This window comes from Bos javanicus, chromosome 15 (genome assembly GCF_032452875.1).
Source record: "Bos javanicus breed banteng chromosome 15, ARS-OSU_banteng_1.0, whole genome shotgun sequence".
Lineage (NCBI taxonomy): Eukaryota > Metazoa > Chordata > Mammalia > Artiodactyla > Bovidae > Bos > Bos javanicus.
Window position 1 is genome coordinate 25,850,176 of NC_083882.1, and position 17,785 is coordinate 25,867,960.

The window sequence follows — 17,785 nt, forward strand, 5'->3', positions numbered from 1 at the left end:
CAGGAGGGTGGGACCCTCACGAGTGGGACTAGTGCCCTTATGAAGGTGGTTCCAGGGAGATCTCTAGCCCTGCCACCATGCAAGGACACAGCCAGAAGGCACAAGCCAGGAACCAGGAAGAGGGATCTCACTGGGACGAGATCATGGTGTTAACTTGACCTTAGACTCCCCAGCCTCCAGAACTGGGAGCAATACATTTCTGTTGTTTATGAGCCACCAGCCTGTGGCTGCTTGTCACCGCAGCTAGAGGACTGGGACAGCTACTCACACTGTACTTCCAGGTACCGCTGGGTCTGCAGGTTTCCGGTGACAGCAGGGTGCTCCACCTGACAGATGACTGGAACCCCGTCATCCTCCTTGTGCACCTTCAGCATCAGCTGACTTGTCACAGTGTACATGTCTGACCACTCCTCCACCTCTGACTTGCCTGGGGGGCGGGGGTAGACAGGAAACATACCAGGAAACCAGAGCTGAGTCAATTTCACTCTTTTCTTAAATATCCCCCCCTCCCTCCGTGGGCCCACTATTTTAACAAACACACATAATGGGAGTCACTTGGGATAAGGGTAATCTGGGGGTACATAACTGATAAAAAGATAATTTCCTACTTTTCAGCCTCATGGGAAAGTATTTAAGATAAAATCACCTCCACATACTATTGACTATTATTTCTATTTTTGGCTGTGCTGCATCTTCATTTACGTGCCCCCGCTTTCTCCAGTTGTGGTGAGCAGGGGCTGCTTTCTCGATGTGATGTGTGGGCTTCTCGTCGTGGAGCACAGGCTTTAGAGTGCTGACTCAGTAGTTGTGGTGCGTGGGCTCAGCTGCCCCACAGCATGTGGGATCTTTCCAGGGCTTGACCAGGGATTGAACCAGTGTCCCTTGCATTGCAAGGTGGATTCTTATCTCCTGGGCCACCAGGGAAGCCTACTATTTACTGTTTTTATTTAAATACATGCTGCTTCTATCTTAAAAATCTCCCACGAAAAGGCAGCTGCAAGTTGACCCATTTTGACATCTGACTGCTCAAGGCATTTGGGAGGAGGGAAAGAGAAGCACTTCTTTTCCCTGACAACCATCTGAACTTAGCATAGCTACTAGGCTGTCGTGCAGTTTAAAAATTCCAGGACATCATCCACATCCTTAAATAATTCAATTGGAGTAGAGATATAAACAACCCCCTTCACCCACCCCCATCAGCAACAATTAAGAGGGAAAGTAGCTAGATGGATTGGCATAATTGAAACTGTAATTGAAATGTTTAAACTCGGAGACTTTTGGAAGAACACAAGTGCAGTGGCAGTGGGCAGAGCAAAGTGAGATACAGGCTTCAGGCCAGAAGGGGGCCACGTCCAAGAACACCCGAAAAAGGAGGGAGGAGGCTTCCGGATCGGATGAATAGGCCAAGGAGGCCCTTTTCCTGAACTCAGCACTCCCTGGGACATGGCGCACCATTAACTTTCTTTTAATGTTTTGTACTTATCGGTACACATTTAATGGCTCAGTTCACTTAGACAGAAAAGCAGAGGGGAAATGAGAAACGCCTTCCTTCCAAAAACCATACCTAGGAAACAGGAGATTAAAACAGAGCAAGCTTTTTGAAACTTAAGCCGTTATATATAGATTTTTCTGTTTCTAGATATAGATTTTTATATCCCCTTTCTAAAAGGACTTCTTTTCTTCCTGGTACTCTTTATTTATTTAACAAGCACATAGAGAGCACTTTACCTCAGCTTAGACATCAGCTCTGTGTTTTACAAATATTCACTCATTTCATCTTTATAAGAATAACACAAGGTATGTAAACATTAATATCTCCACTGTAGAGGAAACTGAGGCACACAGCAAGCATTCCTGTCAAATGACCAGGCAGGGGTGTTCAGCCCCTGAGTCCTCTGTTCTGGGTACTACTTGCAAGACAATCTTTTGCAAAGAAAGGAATCAGACTGCAGACATGCATGAGAAACTTAGGATAACTGACCAAAAAAAAGGATCAAGAGGGGACTAGCTGTATCCTTCAGCCAATGCAGTGCCTAAGAGGGCAGGTATCCAAGGATCCAGGAAGCAGATCTGGATGGCCCAGTGCCGAGGGAGAGACAACGGAAGCAGGGTTAATGGAGCCGCCTCTGTTGCCAGCACAAAATCAGAACCTTGCAAAAGAACCGGATGCTGACATGGGCAAGTGAATTACAGATTTCATAAGAACGGTGGTGCCTCCAAGTTTACAGTTAAGATAAATTCTTCATCCACTTAGCACAACCACCGTTGCAGGAAAGGAGGTTGTCAAAACAGCCAACAGATACTACAATGACTTGGTATTCGCTATGGCCAAAAGTGCTATGCATTGTTTTTTCCCCAATGTACAACACAAGTTTGGGGTCCTGATCTACTCTGGGTCATAGGGTAAAAGCAAGGAGAACTAAGGGTACAGTCAGGGCCAGTCTGATTTCAGAGGGTAACTCAGTGATTCTAACTGGTCTAGAGAGTGCTGTTGGGTTGGCCAGAAAGTTTGTTCGGATTTTCCCATAACATCTCATTCACGGAAAACCTCAAATGAACTTCATGGCCAACCCAATAGTTTATGGGTCTGGTTCTCTCTAAGCCTTTCAGTAAGCATCTAGCAACGTAGATGCTTATTATCACCAAGCATCATATCACCATGAACCCTCAAAACAACAGAATAAGGATATGAATAGAACAATAAAATGCCGTTACACTCTGGCCTCAGACACACTTAGTAACTGATGACCAACCGTACATAGATTTTTGTTTTGGGATGTGTTTTGTGTTTGCTTTTAAGTCCACAAAGATGTACTCCTTCTGGGACCAAGCGGGGACTGGCTTCCTCGGTCCTGGGCAATCCACGTCTTACCTTTGAGCTCCTTGCTCCCTTTGAACCACCGGATGGTCGTGGCTGGCTTGCTGGCCATGGCGGTGCAGTTGACTTCAATCTCCTCACCTTCCACCGCAGTGTCTTTCTGGATGTCGATCATCAGATTACGTGGTGGGACTACAAATTAAACATATCCTTTTTAAACACAGAATCTATTTCTGGGCATATTCTTCTATTCATTAGAAATTAGGACCATTGCTCTTAAGAAAAAGAGATAAATAATAGACATTCTTGCTGGGAATTTAAAACGAACTGCCACTGCAGGGAACAGAAGAAAGACAAAGTCATCATCAAATAAAGTTATGTAAAATCGCTTAAGTTAGCATTTGTGTCTAAAGTTATCTGATAAAACGACGAGTCTTCCACTCCTAAGTTATGCGTGACCAAGCTATAACAATATAGGCACTAGTGAAAGTGTTAGTCACTCAGTCGTGTCTGACTCTTTGCGACCCCATGGACTGTATAGCCCCCCAGGCTCCCCTGTCCATGGAATTCTCCAGGCAAGAACAATGGAGTGAGTAGCCATTCCCTTCTCCAGGGCATCTTCCTGACCCAGGAATCAAACCCAGGTCTCCAAACCATCTAAGCTACCAGGGAAGCCTCTATAGACACTTGTTTAGTTATCAATCAGTCATTAGAAAATTGACCAGGGGAAGTAGATTAAAAAAATAAGAGGAAATCACACTACTGACATCCTCTTTATCTAGAAGTCTCTGAAAAGAATATTTCTCCTTGAATTCAACCCTTAGATTTCACTCTTCATATGAAAGATTCTGCAGTCAACCAGCAAAGATCTAAAACAAGGAGTCCCTTAAAAGAATCATTCACCATAGACATCCATAGAAAAACTGTGCTTCATAACCAGTTACATTCAATTAAAATTATTCGTAAAATCCAGAATATGATCATGACCTCTGATGGGTGGTGTAGTAATAAAATCTGTTAGCTATGAAGATGCAGTAATATAGGAAATGCCAGTTAATTTGCAATGATTTTCCATATGCTGAAAGCCAAAGCTCCAGATTTTAGGAAACCAAAGGTGAAAAGGATTATTGAGTTTGTAAGTAAATTTCATCTTCAGAATGAAAACCACCCTTCTCTAAGCCTATTAAACATATATGTAATAAAATGATTAGAACAAAATATTGGGGCTTAAAAGGCTGAATGAAGTATGCAGGATGATGGTAATGATGAAGAAAGCATGTTTTCTTTTCTGAAAGTGAGGTGACAGGGAAGCTTCACATACGGTGCAACCTTACCTTACAACTGAGCTTCTAGAAATAAAAATCAGTGAGAATACTGTATTCAGCGGATTGAATCTAAGAATCTGTGCCCTGACCACCACGAATAAGCTAAGATGGTTCTAAGACTTATGATTAATAAGTTTCTCAACTCTGAAGAGAAACAAGAAATTAAATATGTATAAACATGCCATCCTGATGATCAAGTTGAATAATAAATCTCTGATACAGCTTCAATAAATTATGGGATTAAACCATGTATTTGGGATTTCCAACTGTTCTAGTCCAATGTGAAAATTCTACCCACAGGAAGAATTTTACACTGAATTGAAGCAGTTGAAAATTCCTATAGCGAATGATGGAAAAGGAAAAGGAAAATGATTTGTTGTATATGTTTCCCAGCAAGATAGATGCGGGGCAGGGGGGAGTATAACCATCGGAGCAAAAGCAAGCCTCTCCTTTGTTTCCTTTGTAACAGGAAACTAACACAGTTGCTCAACTGGATGTGTTGCTAAAGTGACATTGCCCCAGTGAGTAGTTAAACATGGCAAAGAACTACCCTAGTTTACATTTTAAGAAAAAATAAGCATAAAGAGACACAGTCAAAGATCCAATTTGGAGCTGCATGTCTGCCAGTATTCTAAGAGACAGAAGGTGAATGGGGTGGCCTCAGCTAGTTATTTCCTCAATGCACTTTACTCTTCCTAGATGACAATCAGGTAGGTTATAGATTTTCATTACACATACCTAGATGGTTGATGTGGAGTACACAAGAGATGTATCGAGAGACTAGATGTGTAGGGCCAACAAATACTACTAAATTCTGAGTGAAGTATAATGGGAATATTGAAAAAAATGTTATTGTTAGAGCAAATGTCAGACAAAAAGATTGTCTGAGATTAAAGAAAATAAGGTCTCAGTGAGCTGTGAGGAAGAGAATAAGAGGCTTAGACAAAAAGGGACTAAGTAAGGAGTAAAAGAGTTAGGAATGTCTTCTCAACAAATGTAGGGATGAAAGTCAAACAGTATTAGTTCTTTTCAAGGTCCAGGCAGAAATAAAATAGAGGGATGAAAACAATTCCAGTGTGCATGGATAACTTTGGGGGAAATACCTAGATAGTCATTCTGGTAATCTTCCCGAGGGGAACAGATCCAGGAGTTGTTGAAAGGTTCCAGCAAGTATCAACCATCGGGTCTTGATGGCATTAACGTTCAAACACAGTCTTGGTCAGCTATCTGTCTTCTCTGTGTTCCTGGGTATCTTCCCGTCATCTTCTTTTTTGTGATCCTGAAGGCTCCTCCTCACAGGCTCCTTCTAACCGCCACTGACAATTCATCTTCAGCAGTGTTTCTTAGTGAAAGCAGGACTTAATTCTCTCCATCAGCTGGAGATCGGCACAAGGATGAGTGTGTGTTCTTTCCCATTACCAGTAACGTCCAGGGACTCAAAGCAAGGACGTGGTGACGGGCAGGTATAAATCAGGGCTTCCCTGGTGGCTCAGTGGTAGAGAATCTGCCTGCCAGTGCAGGAGACATGGGTTCAGTCCCTGAGTCAGGAGGATCCCCTGGAGGAGGAAATGACAACCCACTCCAGTATTCTTGCCTGAGAAATCCCATGGACAAGAGGAGCCCGGCAGGCTGCAGTTCATGGGGTCACACAAGGAATCAGACATGACTTAGTGACTAAAGTACAACAAAAACATATAAATTAGGCCAGAGGAAAATTTACCAATGTCTCTTAGATTTTGTTTAGGGGCTGAGAATGTGACTGGCAGCATCCTTATCTGGATCACCCATTGTTTGGTATTACTTCCTCTACCGCAGCAGGTACAATCTACAGTTCCCTAACCCTTCCTGGTAATTCCTGTACCAATGCTAGCTGCTTCTGCAAAGTTGACATCACCTTTTCCTTGACAGGTGAGGTAAACATATGGAAAACTTCAAAAGTATTGGAAAATATGACCAGTGTAGAAAAATAAAGGACTTGTTTATTGTTGAGAAGAGCGTCCTGAGAAACGGCTGAATGAGTGTTTCCAAGTCCATAAACAGTTTTCTCAAGATTGTGAGCAGTATTTCTGATTTTTACTTAGTTTAGAAGAATAAACAGTTAAGTATAGTAGGGGTTGTTTGGTATACAAATACAAAATAAAATCCAATAATGTGAGTCAGAATGGTTCATTGACATCAGTTATGAAGTTGACTTCTTTCAGATTTTTTTAAAGCAAGAAAGCGTTAGAAAATATGAGGTGATTTAAGTGTATCTTTTGAGGGAAAAAGGGGGTTTGGACAAGAAAATCTTAAAGTTTATTTTGGTCTATTCATTCTCCCGTTTTCCCTTTAACTTCATAATGTCTATTCAAATATGAAAGAGGTTAGTAAAGTATAAAAATCCATTTATAAGGAAAAAGGAATTAAAACTGCTACTAACCAGAGAATACACTTATACATGGTACACTAAACAGACACATTTAGTAAAAACTGCAGCCATTAATGAAAATAACCAAAGATATATGTAAGGAGATGCATAGAGATGGAAATACAAATAAAAGTCACAGAGAGGGAAATACTAGAAAATAGCAGAGAAATGCCGAGGTTCTTCTTAGCTAACCTCAAATCTGAGTGCTAATTATAAACATTACACCTACAACATAAAAAAAAAATCAGCAATATCAAGATGAGCCACATTAATTACAACAAAGAGGAGCCTTAAAGCTGATCAGTATGTGGAATCTCACTCTAAGACCCTTTAAAATAATTAGATTCTCCTGTTCCTGGAATCTTAAGAGTGAACACTAATCTTAGAAGGACAGGACTGTAATAATATTAGTGATTATTATCAGTAACTATATTAATCATAAAGCAGTATATTCTCTCTCTTGTTCATCTCCTCTTATGAATAGTAGTATGAAGAGAGTCCTACACAACGATGCCTTTGGATTCTCAGGTGGCTCAGCAGTAAAGAATCCGCCTGCCAAACAGGAGACATGGGTTCAATCCCTGAGTCAGGAGGACACCCTGGAGAAGGAATTGGTGGCTCCAGTATTCTTGCCTGGGAAATCCCACTGACAGAGGAGCCTGGTGGGTTACAGTCCATGGAATTCCAAGAGTCAGACATGACTAAGCAACAACACTATGATCTGGAGACAGGAACAAACTCATCACAAGTGGAGGGAGTGGATGAATATCCTAAAAGGCACCAAAATGCATGTAAAATATCATAGAAGAGTTTTAAGTTTTTACAGGGATAAGATAATAAACATAATAGTAACTAACAAATCCCCATCTCTATGTCTTATAATTATGCTGAAAGCTTTAAGCGACTAATAAAGATGCGTGTACTAAAATGAGCATCTTCAACCGATCAAGAAGTTTGACAGCTGTGTAAGTACAAATGGGGTCCTTTTCAGAGAACCACAGATAGAAATGAAGATGATGCTAATAGATCATTCTTCATTCATTATAATATCTGAAAATGCTAAACCTTAGAAGGAAGCTTTGAATACATGAGTATCAGTGGAAATTGTCAGATTTTGGAATATGAAAGACTCAAGCACTGATGATAACAATTTGACTCCATCAAGGAATCCTAGAATAAATTCAGTGGAAGGAATATTAAACGAACACATTATGTGTGCAAAAGGAACATCTACCAGTATTGCCTTCAAGTACCTTTAAGTTAATGCTTCTAAACAATACAAGCAAGAAATGTATTACTTCTAGGATAAGCAGACCTCCAAAAGCATTACAGACATGAAGTGAAGTCGCTCAGTCGTGTCCGACTCTTTGCGACTCCATGGACTGTAGCCTACCAGGCTTCTCAGTCAATGGGATTTTCCAGGCAATAGTAATGGAGTGGTAATAGTAATTACAGACATAATGCCTCTCAAAAGTCTAGTGCTGGGTGTATTCAGTCCAACTGGACCGATCCAGTGGGTCTGGGAACAAATGTACCAAGTACTGAAAACTGACAGGCAGGAACTGCTTGCCAAGACCAGATACACTCCTGCAAACAAAATATGTTACCTTCAGAGGGAAAATCTTGAAACAGCAACATTCAGGATTTTATTGAAAACAACCTAGACGAGAAGACCCAGAGCTATGAGCCAGAAGAGTAAGGTCTGTTTCAAACTCTAAAATTCTTGATTCTCATCATGTGCTTTGTCCTAGGCAAGATGGCTAATATCTATTGTTATCTCTTTCTTTGAAATAAAGACATTCATACTTAAAGGTATATGAAACAAAACATTCTGAAAATTCAAAATGCCTTAAGTATATTTCATCTAGCTTTCTTCTGTGGGCATGCCATAGACAATGGTGGGTCAAAGGGAATATAGTCAATTTGAAGGTTAGGCAGCTAATGACCTACTCCAAAATCACTGCAGATGGTGACTGCAGCCATGAAATTAAAAGATGCTTACTCCTTGGAAGAAAAGTTATGATCAACCTAGATAGCATATTCAAAAGCAGAGACATTACTTTGCCAACAAAGGTCCGTCTAGTCAAGGCTATGGTTTTTCCAGTGGTCATGTATGGATGTGAGAGTTGGACTGTGAAGAAAGCGGAGTGCTGAAGAATTGATGCTTTTGAACTGTGGTGTTGGAAAAGACTCTTGAGAATCCCTTGGACTGCATGGAGATCCAACCAGTCCATTCTAAAGGAGATCAGCCCTGGGTGTTCTTTGGAAGGACTGATGCTAAAGCTGAAACTCCAATACTTTGGCCACCTCATGTGAAGAGTTGACTCATTGGAAAAGACTCTGATGCTGGGAGGGATTGGGGGCAGGAGGAGAAGGGGACGACAGAGGATGAGATGGCTGGATGGCATCACTGACTCGATGGACGTGAGTCTGAGTGAACTCCGGGAGTTGGTGATGGACAGGGAGGCCTGGCGTGCTGCGATTCATGGGGTCGCAAAGAGTTGGACACGACTGAGCTACTGAACTGAACTGAACTGACTTACTCTAATAAGCAAACAAAGACATCTACTGAAAACTTTTGGTGCATCTGCCAAATACCAAAATAGTCATCCCAGCCAAACCTTCCACACTTACTATTTCTGTCTGTCTAAAAGGGATCAAAGGTGCAATTAGAGATAAATATATATATACCATCAAACACAGACCACGGAGGAAGCAGAATGGCTGGACATAAAACATGACTTTCTAAAATCAGTGTTCCTCTTATCAATAACATATATGTAAGCATTAGGGATACGTTTTAGTTCAATGAATTAAAAAAATGTTCCCTATTACAGCTGTGTTTAAATAAAGCAATGAGGCAGCAGCTTAATACGTACATCCATAAATACATACATGTTCACACACACTAAGCAAAAACGTCCTTCATATTTATCTTTCCCCTTTAATCTTCATATCATTACACTGAAAAGCTGCAGTCTGCTGCCTCAAATAGACTTTGATTCATCATCTTCCCAAAGGTGTAAATCAGAGATCTTGCCTCTTGTTATATGTACGTCCTTGAAAACTCAGTTTCAAAAACAGCTGGTGTTATGTACTGGAGCATATATTTGTCTAAAAGGTGACTAATTCAGACCACCTTTACCACAGGAATATCTGCTCATTCTGTCAAAACACACACATGGAAACCTGGCTACCGGGATTCTGCTGAAAGTCACAACCTAGTGATCATACATGAAGATGGGGTCCCCAGTCTCAGGGCCGTGGACTGGTACGTCCTGTCAGATCAGTGGCAGCATTAGATCAGAAATAAAGTGCACGATAAATGCGATGTGCTTGAATCATCCCCAAACCATCCCCCTCCACCCTCAGTTCATGGAAAAATTGTCTTCTCCGAAATCAGTCCCTGGTGCCAAAAAGGTTGGGGGCCATTGAATGAAGACACTCAACTTGTTAGAGGAAGAAGTGTACCCGACAGCCAGTCCACAGTCCTTGCTTAGTATCAGCCTTCTCTCCCTAGAAGCTCTTCATTCTTTTCTGTCCAATGGTTGCAATTTGTGGCAAAGTATGTGTTCATGGGGTATGATTTTTACAGCATCATCTTGAGTATGAGCAATAAACAAGGCAATAAGTCAAGCCGAAGAAAAGGAGATCAACAATATTAAACGAGATGTAACTCAGAAGGAAAAATCATTAAGCGGATTTCATCACAGAGCTCTGCCACAGGGTGCAGATGTAGGAGCCCATCACCCCCTCTTCTGCACAGAAGGAAAAAAAATCCTGGAAGTTAGAAGCAATGACATTGCATGTGGTGAGTGATTCATTTGAGGGCTCTAAATTCTCTTGATCTTTGCTTCTGAAGCTTGAGGGTTGAAACCCAAGAGCAGGTGGAATCTATAAAGCCTGCTGATTGCCATTCCTTAGAGTGTTTGGTAAAATAGGCTATTTTTAAAATTCAGCAAGATGGGCGGTGAGTCTTCCTAAAACAGTAAAATTTACCATTAACCTTTTCCTAGCTGCTGGAAGCCACCTGGCAGTAAGTGCTACCCCTCTCATCTCCGAGGACAAGCCCTGATGCATTCCTTACCCAGGACTGTGATTGTGGTGTAACTTTCCTGCGGGGGGTCAGTGTAGAGCTGGCAGAAGTATCTTCCTTCATCAGAAATGGAGACATTTGTCAGCGACACTTTCAGTTCACTGCTCGAAAAATTCAGCAGCTGGAACCTGCTGTCCTTCAGAGCTGGGAAACAAAACACAGAGTTAGTGAATATGAGAAAGACGATCGTCTATTTGCCTTCTGGAGGGGAGGAAAAAGCCAGGGGACTAGAAAGCCAGCTACAGAGTAGACACACGGATTAAGTCGTTCTGCACCTGGTGGGTACTACTTTGTCCTTCTTGAGTTCTTATTTAGGGCTTCTGCATTATCTGCATGTAGACAAATGTCCCTGCTGGAAAAGGAAACTCACATACGTGGCTGTGTGTTTCTGTACACACACACACACTCTCGCACACACACCTCTTGCTGTCAGTTTTGAGCACTGATTCATAAATTGTTTCAAATCTTCTATCAGAGATAGGCAGAATGAAAACAGGAAGAAAGGGCAGGCCAGGAGGCCCCTTTGGGCACTGAAATTTCAGGGAGTAGAACCCACGGGCTTTTAAATTGTCTCTAAAAATCTAAGGCTTTAAAAGAAATAGAGGTTCTAATGTTATGAGAAAAAAATTTTTTTAAATCATTAGTAATTTCAAAAGCAAAATAAAAATCATTAAAAAAAAAAAAAACAAAAAAAACTTTATAGCAAAACAATCCGATTTAACCGGGATGCATCTTTGCGTTTGATGTGATTTGAGGTGGAGCTGCCAAACGTCTGTGACCTGGGGCTCAGGGGGCCCTGAGCTCTGACCCTGTTTCTATCTGTATTCAGCTTCATGGTATGAAACCGATTAGGCATAAAGTAGGAATTCAGAGTCATCACAAAAATAACATATGTGGGCTTTTTACTGATTTCTAATATCCATTTAAAATCCTTTTATTAATTTGATAAAGGTTAGATCAGTATATACTAATGATAAAAATTCATTCTCAGAATGAGAAGCTGGCTTCTCTCCTCTTACCCTCCTTCATCCCCTTAATGTTCCTTAGGTTTGTCGACTCTTTCCACAGGCCATGAATGTTCTGAGGTGTCGGGGATAATGGAGAAAAGCAGGTAGGAAGCGACATGTCTGAACCCGCTTTGTAGGCAGCAGTGCTCTCAACAGCAATCTTTCGAAAGACCTAACTCTTGCTCTTGCCAAGCCCTGGCACCCATATGACCACTGCTATAGTATACAATTAAGTTTCCATTATTGGCTTTTGTGGTCTTACATTTGGAAGGATTTCAGCACATGGGCACCTCCATCTTCCACAGGCTAAGATGACAGGAGATTTGGTTTTGTCTTTATGGGCACAGATTGCCTTGAAAACTTCAATCTTCAGACCAAACAGATTACCTTTGAGAATGCTATATTTTCCTTGCCTAACCCTATTTGAGTTGTTTGTATCAGCTAAGTATTTGGGACTCAATTGCAATTCACCTTGAATTACTACAATCAATTCCTATTGCAAAGGAAGACTGCCTTACTTTTAAAAAGGACCATTCAAGCTTTCTATTAAGTAGGAAGATTATGATTGCATGTCTCTTCTTCCCTCTGAAGAATTGATTAAACTTTAAGCATCTAACATTAAATTAAAAGAAAAAAAAAAAAGGCCTTGGCAATCTCTTTATCAAGACAACATGTAGGGAAAAAAAATTGTCATCTAATGCTATAGAGATGGAAACTTACGCCGGAAGTCCCTGAAATAAATGGTCTGTCTGTTGGGATTCAGTAGTTGAATAACAGAGTCGTCACTCTTATTGACTTGGCAGCTGATGGTGGCAACTTCTCCTTCAATCACTGTCACGTCTTTCGTAAACAAATTCTGTCCATCACCTTTGAAAAAAGGAGAAAAAAAAATTCCATCAATTAAAACTTAGTTAATAGGATCAGTTAAAATTAGAAACAAGAAGCAAATTAGAAAATAGACACAATGGGAATTTCCTGGTGGTCCAGTGGTTAGGACTTCATGCTTTCATTGTCAAGGGCTAGGGTTCAATCCCTGGTCAGGGAACCAAGATCCCGCAAGCCACATGACCAAAAAAGAAGATAGACATAAGCAGCAACATTTGCCAAGGCTTGTACACCTTTCTCCATAGTCCACAAAAAGAGTGCATTAAGCTGAGCTAGATCTAGGGGCAAAAGGCAACGAAGCCTGGAATCAGTGTGCTCCCAGAAGCTATGATGCCCTTACTCCAGCCTCTGGTGTCTTTACTTGAGGTGTGTATGCTGGAAAGGTAAGGAAAGCAGAGTATTCGCTGTCATGAGGGACGGCACCTCTCAAAAAGGGAGTAAGGGAAATACACAGATACCAGCCTTCCTTATCTGAGAGTTGGGCATCTGTAAATCAACCAAGCACAGATAGAAAATACTAAAGAAAACAAAAAATTCCAGAAAGTTCTCCAAAGCTTGATTTTGAAACACGCCAGCAACTATTTATATAGTACTTACATGTATTTACCATTATTTACAAAGGTCAGTTTTCATTCCAATCCCAAAGAAAGGCAATGCCAAAGAATGCTCAAACTACTGCACAATTGCACTCATCTCACACGCTAGTAAAGTAGTACTCAAAATTCTCCAAGCCAGGCTTCAGCAATACATGAACCGTGAACTTCCAGTTGTTCAAGCTGGTTTTAGAAAAGGCAGAGGAACCAGAGATCAAATTGCCAACATTCACTGGATCGTGGAACAAGCAAGAGAGTTCCAGAAAAACATCTATTTCTGCTTTATTGACTATGCCAAAGCCTTTGACTGTGTGGATCACAATAAACTGTGGAAAATTCTGAAAGAGATGGGAATACCAGACCACCTGATCTGCCTCTTGAGAAACCTGTATGCAGGTCAGGAAGCAACAGTTAGAACTGGACATGGAACAACAGACTGGTTCCAAATAGGAAGAGGAGTACGTCAAGGCTGTATATTGTCACCCTGCTTATTTAACTTCTATGCAGAGTACATCTTGAGAAACGCTGGACTGGATGAAACACAAGTTGGAATCAAGATTGCTGGGAGAAATATCAATCACCTCAGATATGCAGATGACACCACCCTTGTGGCAGAAAGTGAAGAGGAACTAAAAAGCCTCTTGATGAAAGTGAAAGAGGAGAGTGAAAAAGTTGGCTTAACACTCAACATTCAGAAAATGAAGATCATGGCGTCCGGTCCCATCACTTCCTGGCAAATAGATGGGGAAACAGTGTCAGACTTTATTTTTGGGGGCTCCAAAATCACTGCAGATGGTGATTGCAGCCATGAAATTAAAAGACACTTACTCCTTGGAAGGAAAGTTATGATCAACCTAGATAGCATATTCAAAAGCAGAGACATTACTTTGCCAACAAAGGTCCGTCTAGTCAAGGCTATGGTTTTTTCTGTGGTCATGTATGGATGTGAGAGTTGGACTGTGAAGAAGGCTGAGCGCCGAAGAATTGATGCTTTTGAACTGTGGTGTTGGAGAAGACTCTTGAGAGTCCCTTGGACTGCATGGAGATCCAACCAGTCCATCCTAAAGGAGATCAGCCCTGGGTGTTCTTTGGAAGGACTGATGCTAAAGCTGAAACTCCAATAGTTGGCCACCTCATGTGAAGAGTTGACTCATTGGAAAAGACTCTGATGCTGGGAGGGACTGGGGGCAGGAGGAGAAGGGGACGACAGAGGATGAGATGGCTGGATGGCATCACTGACTCAATGGACGTGAGTCTGAGTGAACTCCAGGACTTGGTGATGGACAGGGAGGCCTGGTGTGCTGCGATTCATGGGATCGCACAGAGTTGGACACGACTGAGCGACTGAACTGAATTGAAGTGACATAACATTTACATTGCACTGGGTATTGTAAGTCACCAAGAGATGACTTAAAGTAAACATTTCAAAGGACTTGAGCATCTTGAGATTTTGGTGTCTATGGGGAACCTGGAACCAATTCCCCGTGGATATGAAGGAATGACTGTACTCAACCTCCTCACATCCTTTAGCTATTTGGTCACCTCACAGAAAACTCAAGGGGCCACTTAATAAAAGTAGGAGGGAGGGTTCAGTAAACAATCTCACCTTGTTAGTGGATGTCAAGATTCTTGGAATATAGGCAGCTCTGTTATTCATTGTGTAGGGGTGGAGAACTGACTATGACTGGAATCTCAATAAAATCCTAGGAAGGCTTACACTTCAGTTTGTTATCCTGTTCTTCATGACTCACCCAAAGCCCCAGGCAACCCTGAAACACGCCCTCTCTAAAGACTACCTTCTTCTAGCCAGTTAGAAAATCTCTTTGTTGTTGTTTAGTGGCTAAGTCCTGTGCAACTCTTTGCAACCCCATGGTCTCTGGCCTGCAAGGTTCCTCTGTCATGGTGTTTTCCAGGCAACAGTACTGGAGTGGGTTGCCATTTCCTACTCCAGGAGATCTTCCCAACTCACAGATCGAACCCGTGCCTTTTGGGTAACCTGCATTGGCAGGTGGCTTCTTTACCACCTGGGAAACCCCAGAAAATCTGCAAAAGTCTAGGCTTTCAGTCCACTGATACCTGGATTATCTCCAGATCTGTTCTAGTTTGTTGCTTCTAAGACAAGTGAAGCAGCCAGGGCCCCTCAGAAATGTCCTAAATGATCCACAGCACAGGTAGGAGGAGAGGAGACTTCAAAAGCAAAAGATGAAATAATGTTGAATGTCCAACTCTACACCTGGCATAGCAGGGGATACAGAAGTACATGACATCGTCCTAGCCTGTAAGAAGCTGCAGTATTGGTGAAAACTGACCTCTAATCCCCACTTACAGAACAAAAGGTAGAGTACAGGCAATACATATGATGGCCAATCAGGAAGGGGATGGGAGAGATTGCTTTTCAGCTGTAAGATCTTAGGTAAACCATTTCAAGTCCCTGAGACAGTGTCTCATCTGCAAAATGGGGACAGTAATGAAAAGCTATCTCACAGGGCTGCTGGGAGGATTAAGAAAGATAATAAATGTAAAGCATTTGGCCCTGTGTCTGGTGTCTCATAAAACTGAATAAATGGGAGCTGTTATCATCACCATCATCACTTCTCTAGATGTCAGATCCCAACTAAGCAACTATACGTGTTGGGAGTAGTGTGAATACAAGAATGAAATCATGATCCCTGCACTCAAGGAACTCTCTAGGTAATTACATATCAACTCAGGGTGGCTTATTCACTCTCTAAAAAAAACTTTGTCACATTAAGAAACAAAGGTCAAAGATAAATACTATTCTAAAAAAGAAGTGAGACCGCATAAATAGAGGTGCAATTAGAGTAAATGGAGGATTTCCACCTGCTATCATATTTCTGCTGAAGGATCCTTTTTTGGCAGGACACAGTGGGGAAGTATGAGAAAGGGTGTCTCAGATGGCTTTAAGCCAAATCCAACTAGAAACAGACCAGCCTCTGGGAGAGGATTAGAAAAGAGGAAACTAGAGGGATAAGGGAAAAAAAATTATTAGAGCCACAGATAAACAAAAATTCCTGATGCTTGAGGAGCAAACCAAAATGAAACCCAACCTTGAGGCCTCTGATCCAGGGAATTAACCTGAGTGTGAGAACGAGGCCCACAGGGCTTGTAACGAGTAAAAAGGTAAATTTTCCCCAGCTTGATTCAGCAGTGAAAGCTTAGTGGGCTGAAGAGTGTGAGAGAATAACAACAAAGAGGAAGAGTGATCAGAGGAAAAGGAGAGACGTTTATTTTTCCCTCGGTGGATTACTGTGACAAACACAGAATTTAGAACCCAGCTGGAGGGAGCAGCTTATTCCCAGATCTGAGAACAGAACAAGGGACAGGGAATTCCTGCCAATCAAGCGTGCTTTTCATGGTGGTTTCGCTGGCCCTTGAGAAGGTCTGTACAGAAAGGACCATACCCTATTTCCTCTGGTAACCCAATTTAGTACAAAAATTAAGGAAACATTAAACTGCATGATTCCAATGCTATACAGTAGCAAGTCATGGGACTTGCCTTGAGGAGATCAGAATACCAAACTGGTCCGCTGGATTGTGGAGATTTCTTCTACTTCAAGGAAGTTTATTAGCACCAAATAAGAATCTTCAGCTTATAAAAGGAACACATGGAAAGGCTATCCAGCAAAAGGCCTTAATCCCTTTGGCCTTATAGATCCTGACTACATCCTGCAGGAGGCTTTTCCAGGTGGCTCAGTGGTAAAGAATCCACCTGCCAATGCAGGAGATGCCTTCGATCCCTGGGTTGGGAAGATCCTCTGGAGTAGGAAATGGCCCACTCCAGTATTCTTGCCTGGAAAATTCCATGGACAGAGGAGCCTGGTGGGCTACCGTCCATGGGGTTGCAAAGAGTCAGATACGACCGAGCACCCACACACACACCATTGCAGATACTAGGACTTGAAGCCAACTGCAATTCAATTATGCTCTAATGGGATGGTTTCTGTGGAAATAACTATCCACTCTTAATTTTAGTCTTTACTCAGAACCCTAGTATATTTGGTCTGTATTCATAGTAAGGTTATGAAACATCTGCAAAGGAGATGGGAGCAGAGGAGTTGACCGTGATTTTGTATTTTAAGCAAGATAAGTATTACAACAGAACCAGAGAAGTTTACGTTTCTTTGTTCATTTCTTAAAAAGTCTCAGCATTCTTATTTATTACTTACAATTAAGTAATATAAGATCAGATCCCTTTAATATGTCATTACTGCATAAATCATTGAGGTAAAATGTTTGCCATCTGCAAATGTTTGCCCTGGCTGTGCTCTGGCACATAATATGCTCTGCAAATCCATGGTGGTATCATCGTCATTACTGTATTTTTTTTATGAAATTGCTAAGGCCAACCTAAAGTCCACTGTCTCAGGAAATGACAGTTCCTAGCTATGTCAACATGGTTTCAATACTAATGCTAAAAAGTTAGAAGTGCTGGAAGATATCAAAGTGCCTTGATGGATGGTGGTGGCCCAAGGGTATCGGTCTGTAAAAATCACCAATAAATTATACGGGTCAGTTGGACAGTAGTTCTATGAAACAGAGCTCCATATTTGGAGCATCAGAAGATGGCTGCAATGGAATAATAATGACCTATTTATTGGAGGCAAAGGAAGTGAATGACAGTGATGAAAATACG

At 41.6% G+C, this 17,785-nt stretch overlaps 1 protein-coding gene across 13 annotated transcripts in view; it reads right to left on the reverse strand.

Annotated features, from left to right (window-relative positions):
- CADM1 (cell adhesion molecule 1) overlaps positions 1-17,785 on the reverse strand; it is a 352,286-nt gene that overhangs the window by 56,233 nt on the left and 278,268 nt on the right. For all 13 annotated transcript variants that reach the window (XM_061440387.1, XM_061440378.1, XM_061440384.1 and 10 more), the window contains 4 exons: positions 12,374-12,520; positions 10,638-10,790; positions 2,873-3,010; positions 269-427 (listed from right to left, as the gene is read on the reverse strand). In XM_061440387.1, the coding sequence (XP_061296371.1) occupies positions 269-427; positions 2,873-3,010; positions 10,638-10,790; positions 12,374-12,520 (597 nt within the window). The remainder of the gene's footprint in view (positions 1-268; positions 428-2,872; positions 3,011-10,637; positions 10,791-12,373; positions 12,521-17,785) is intronic.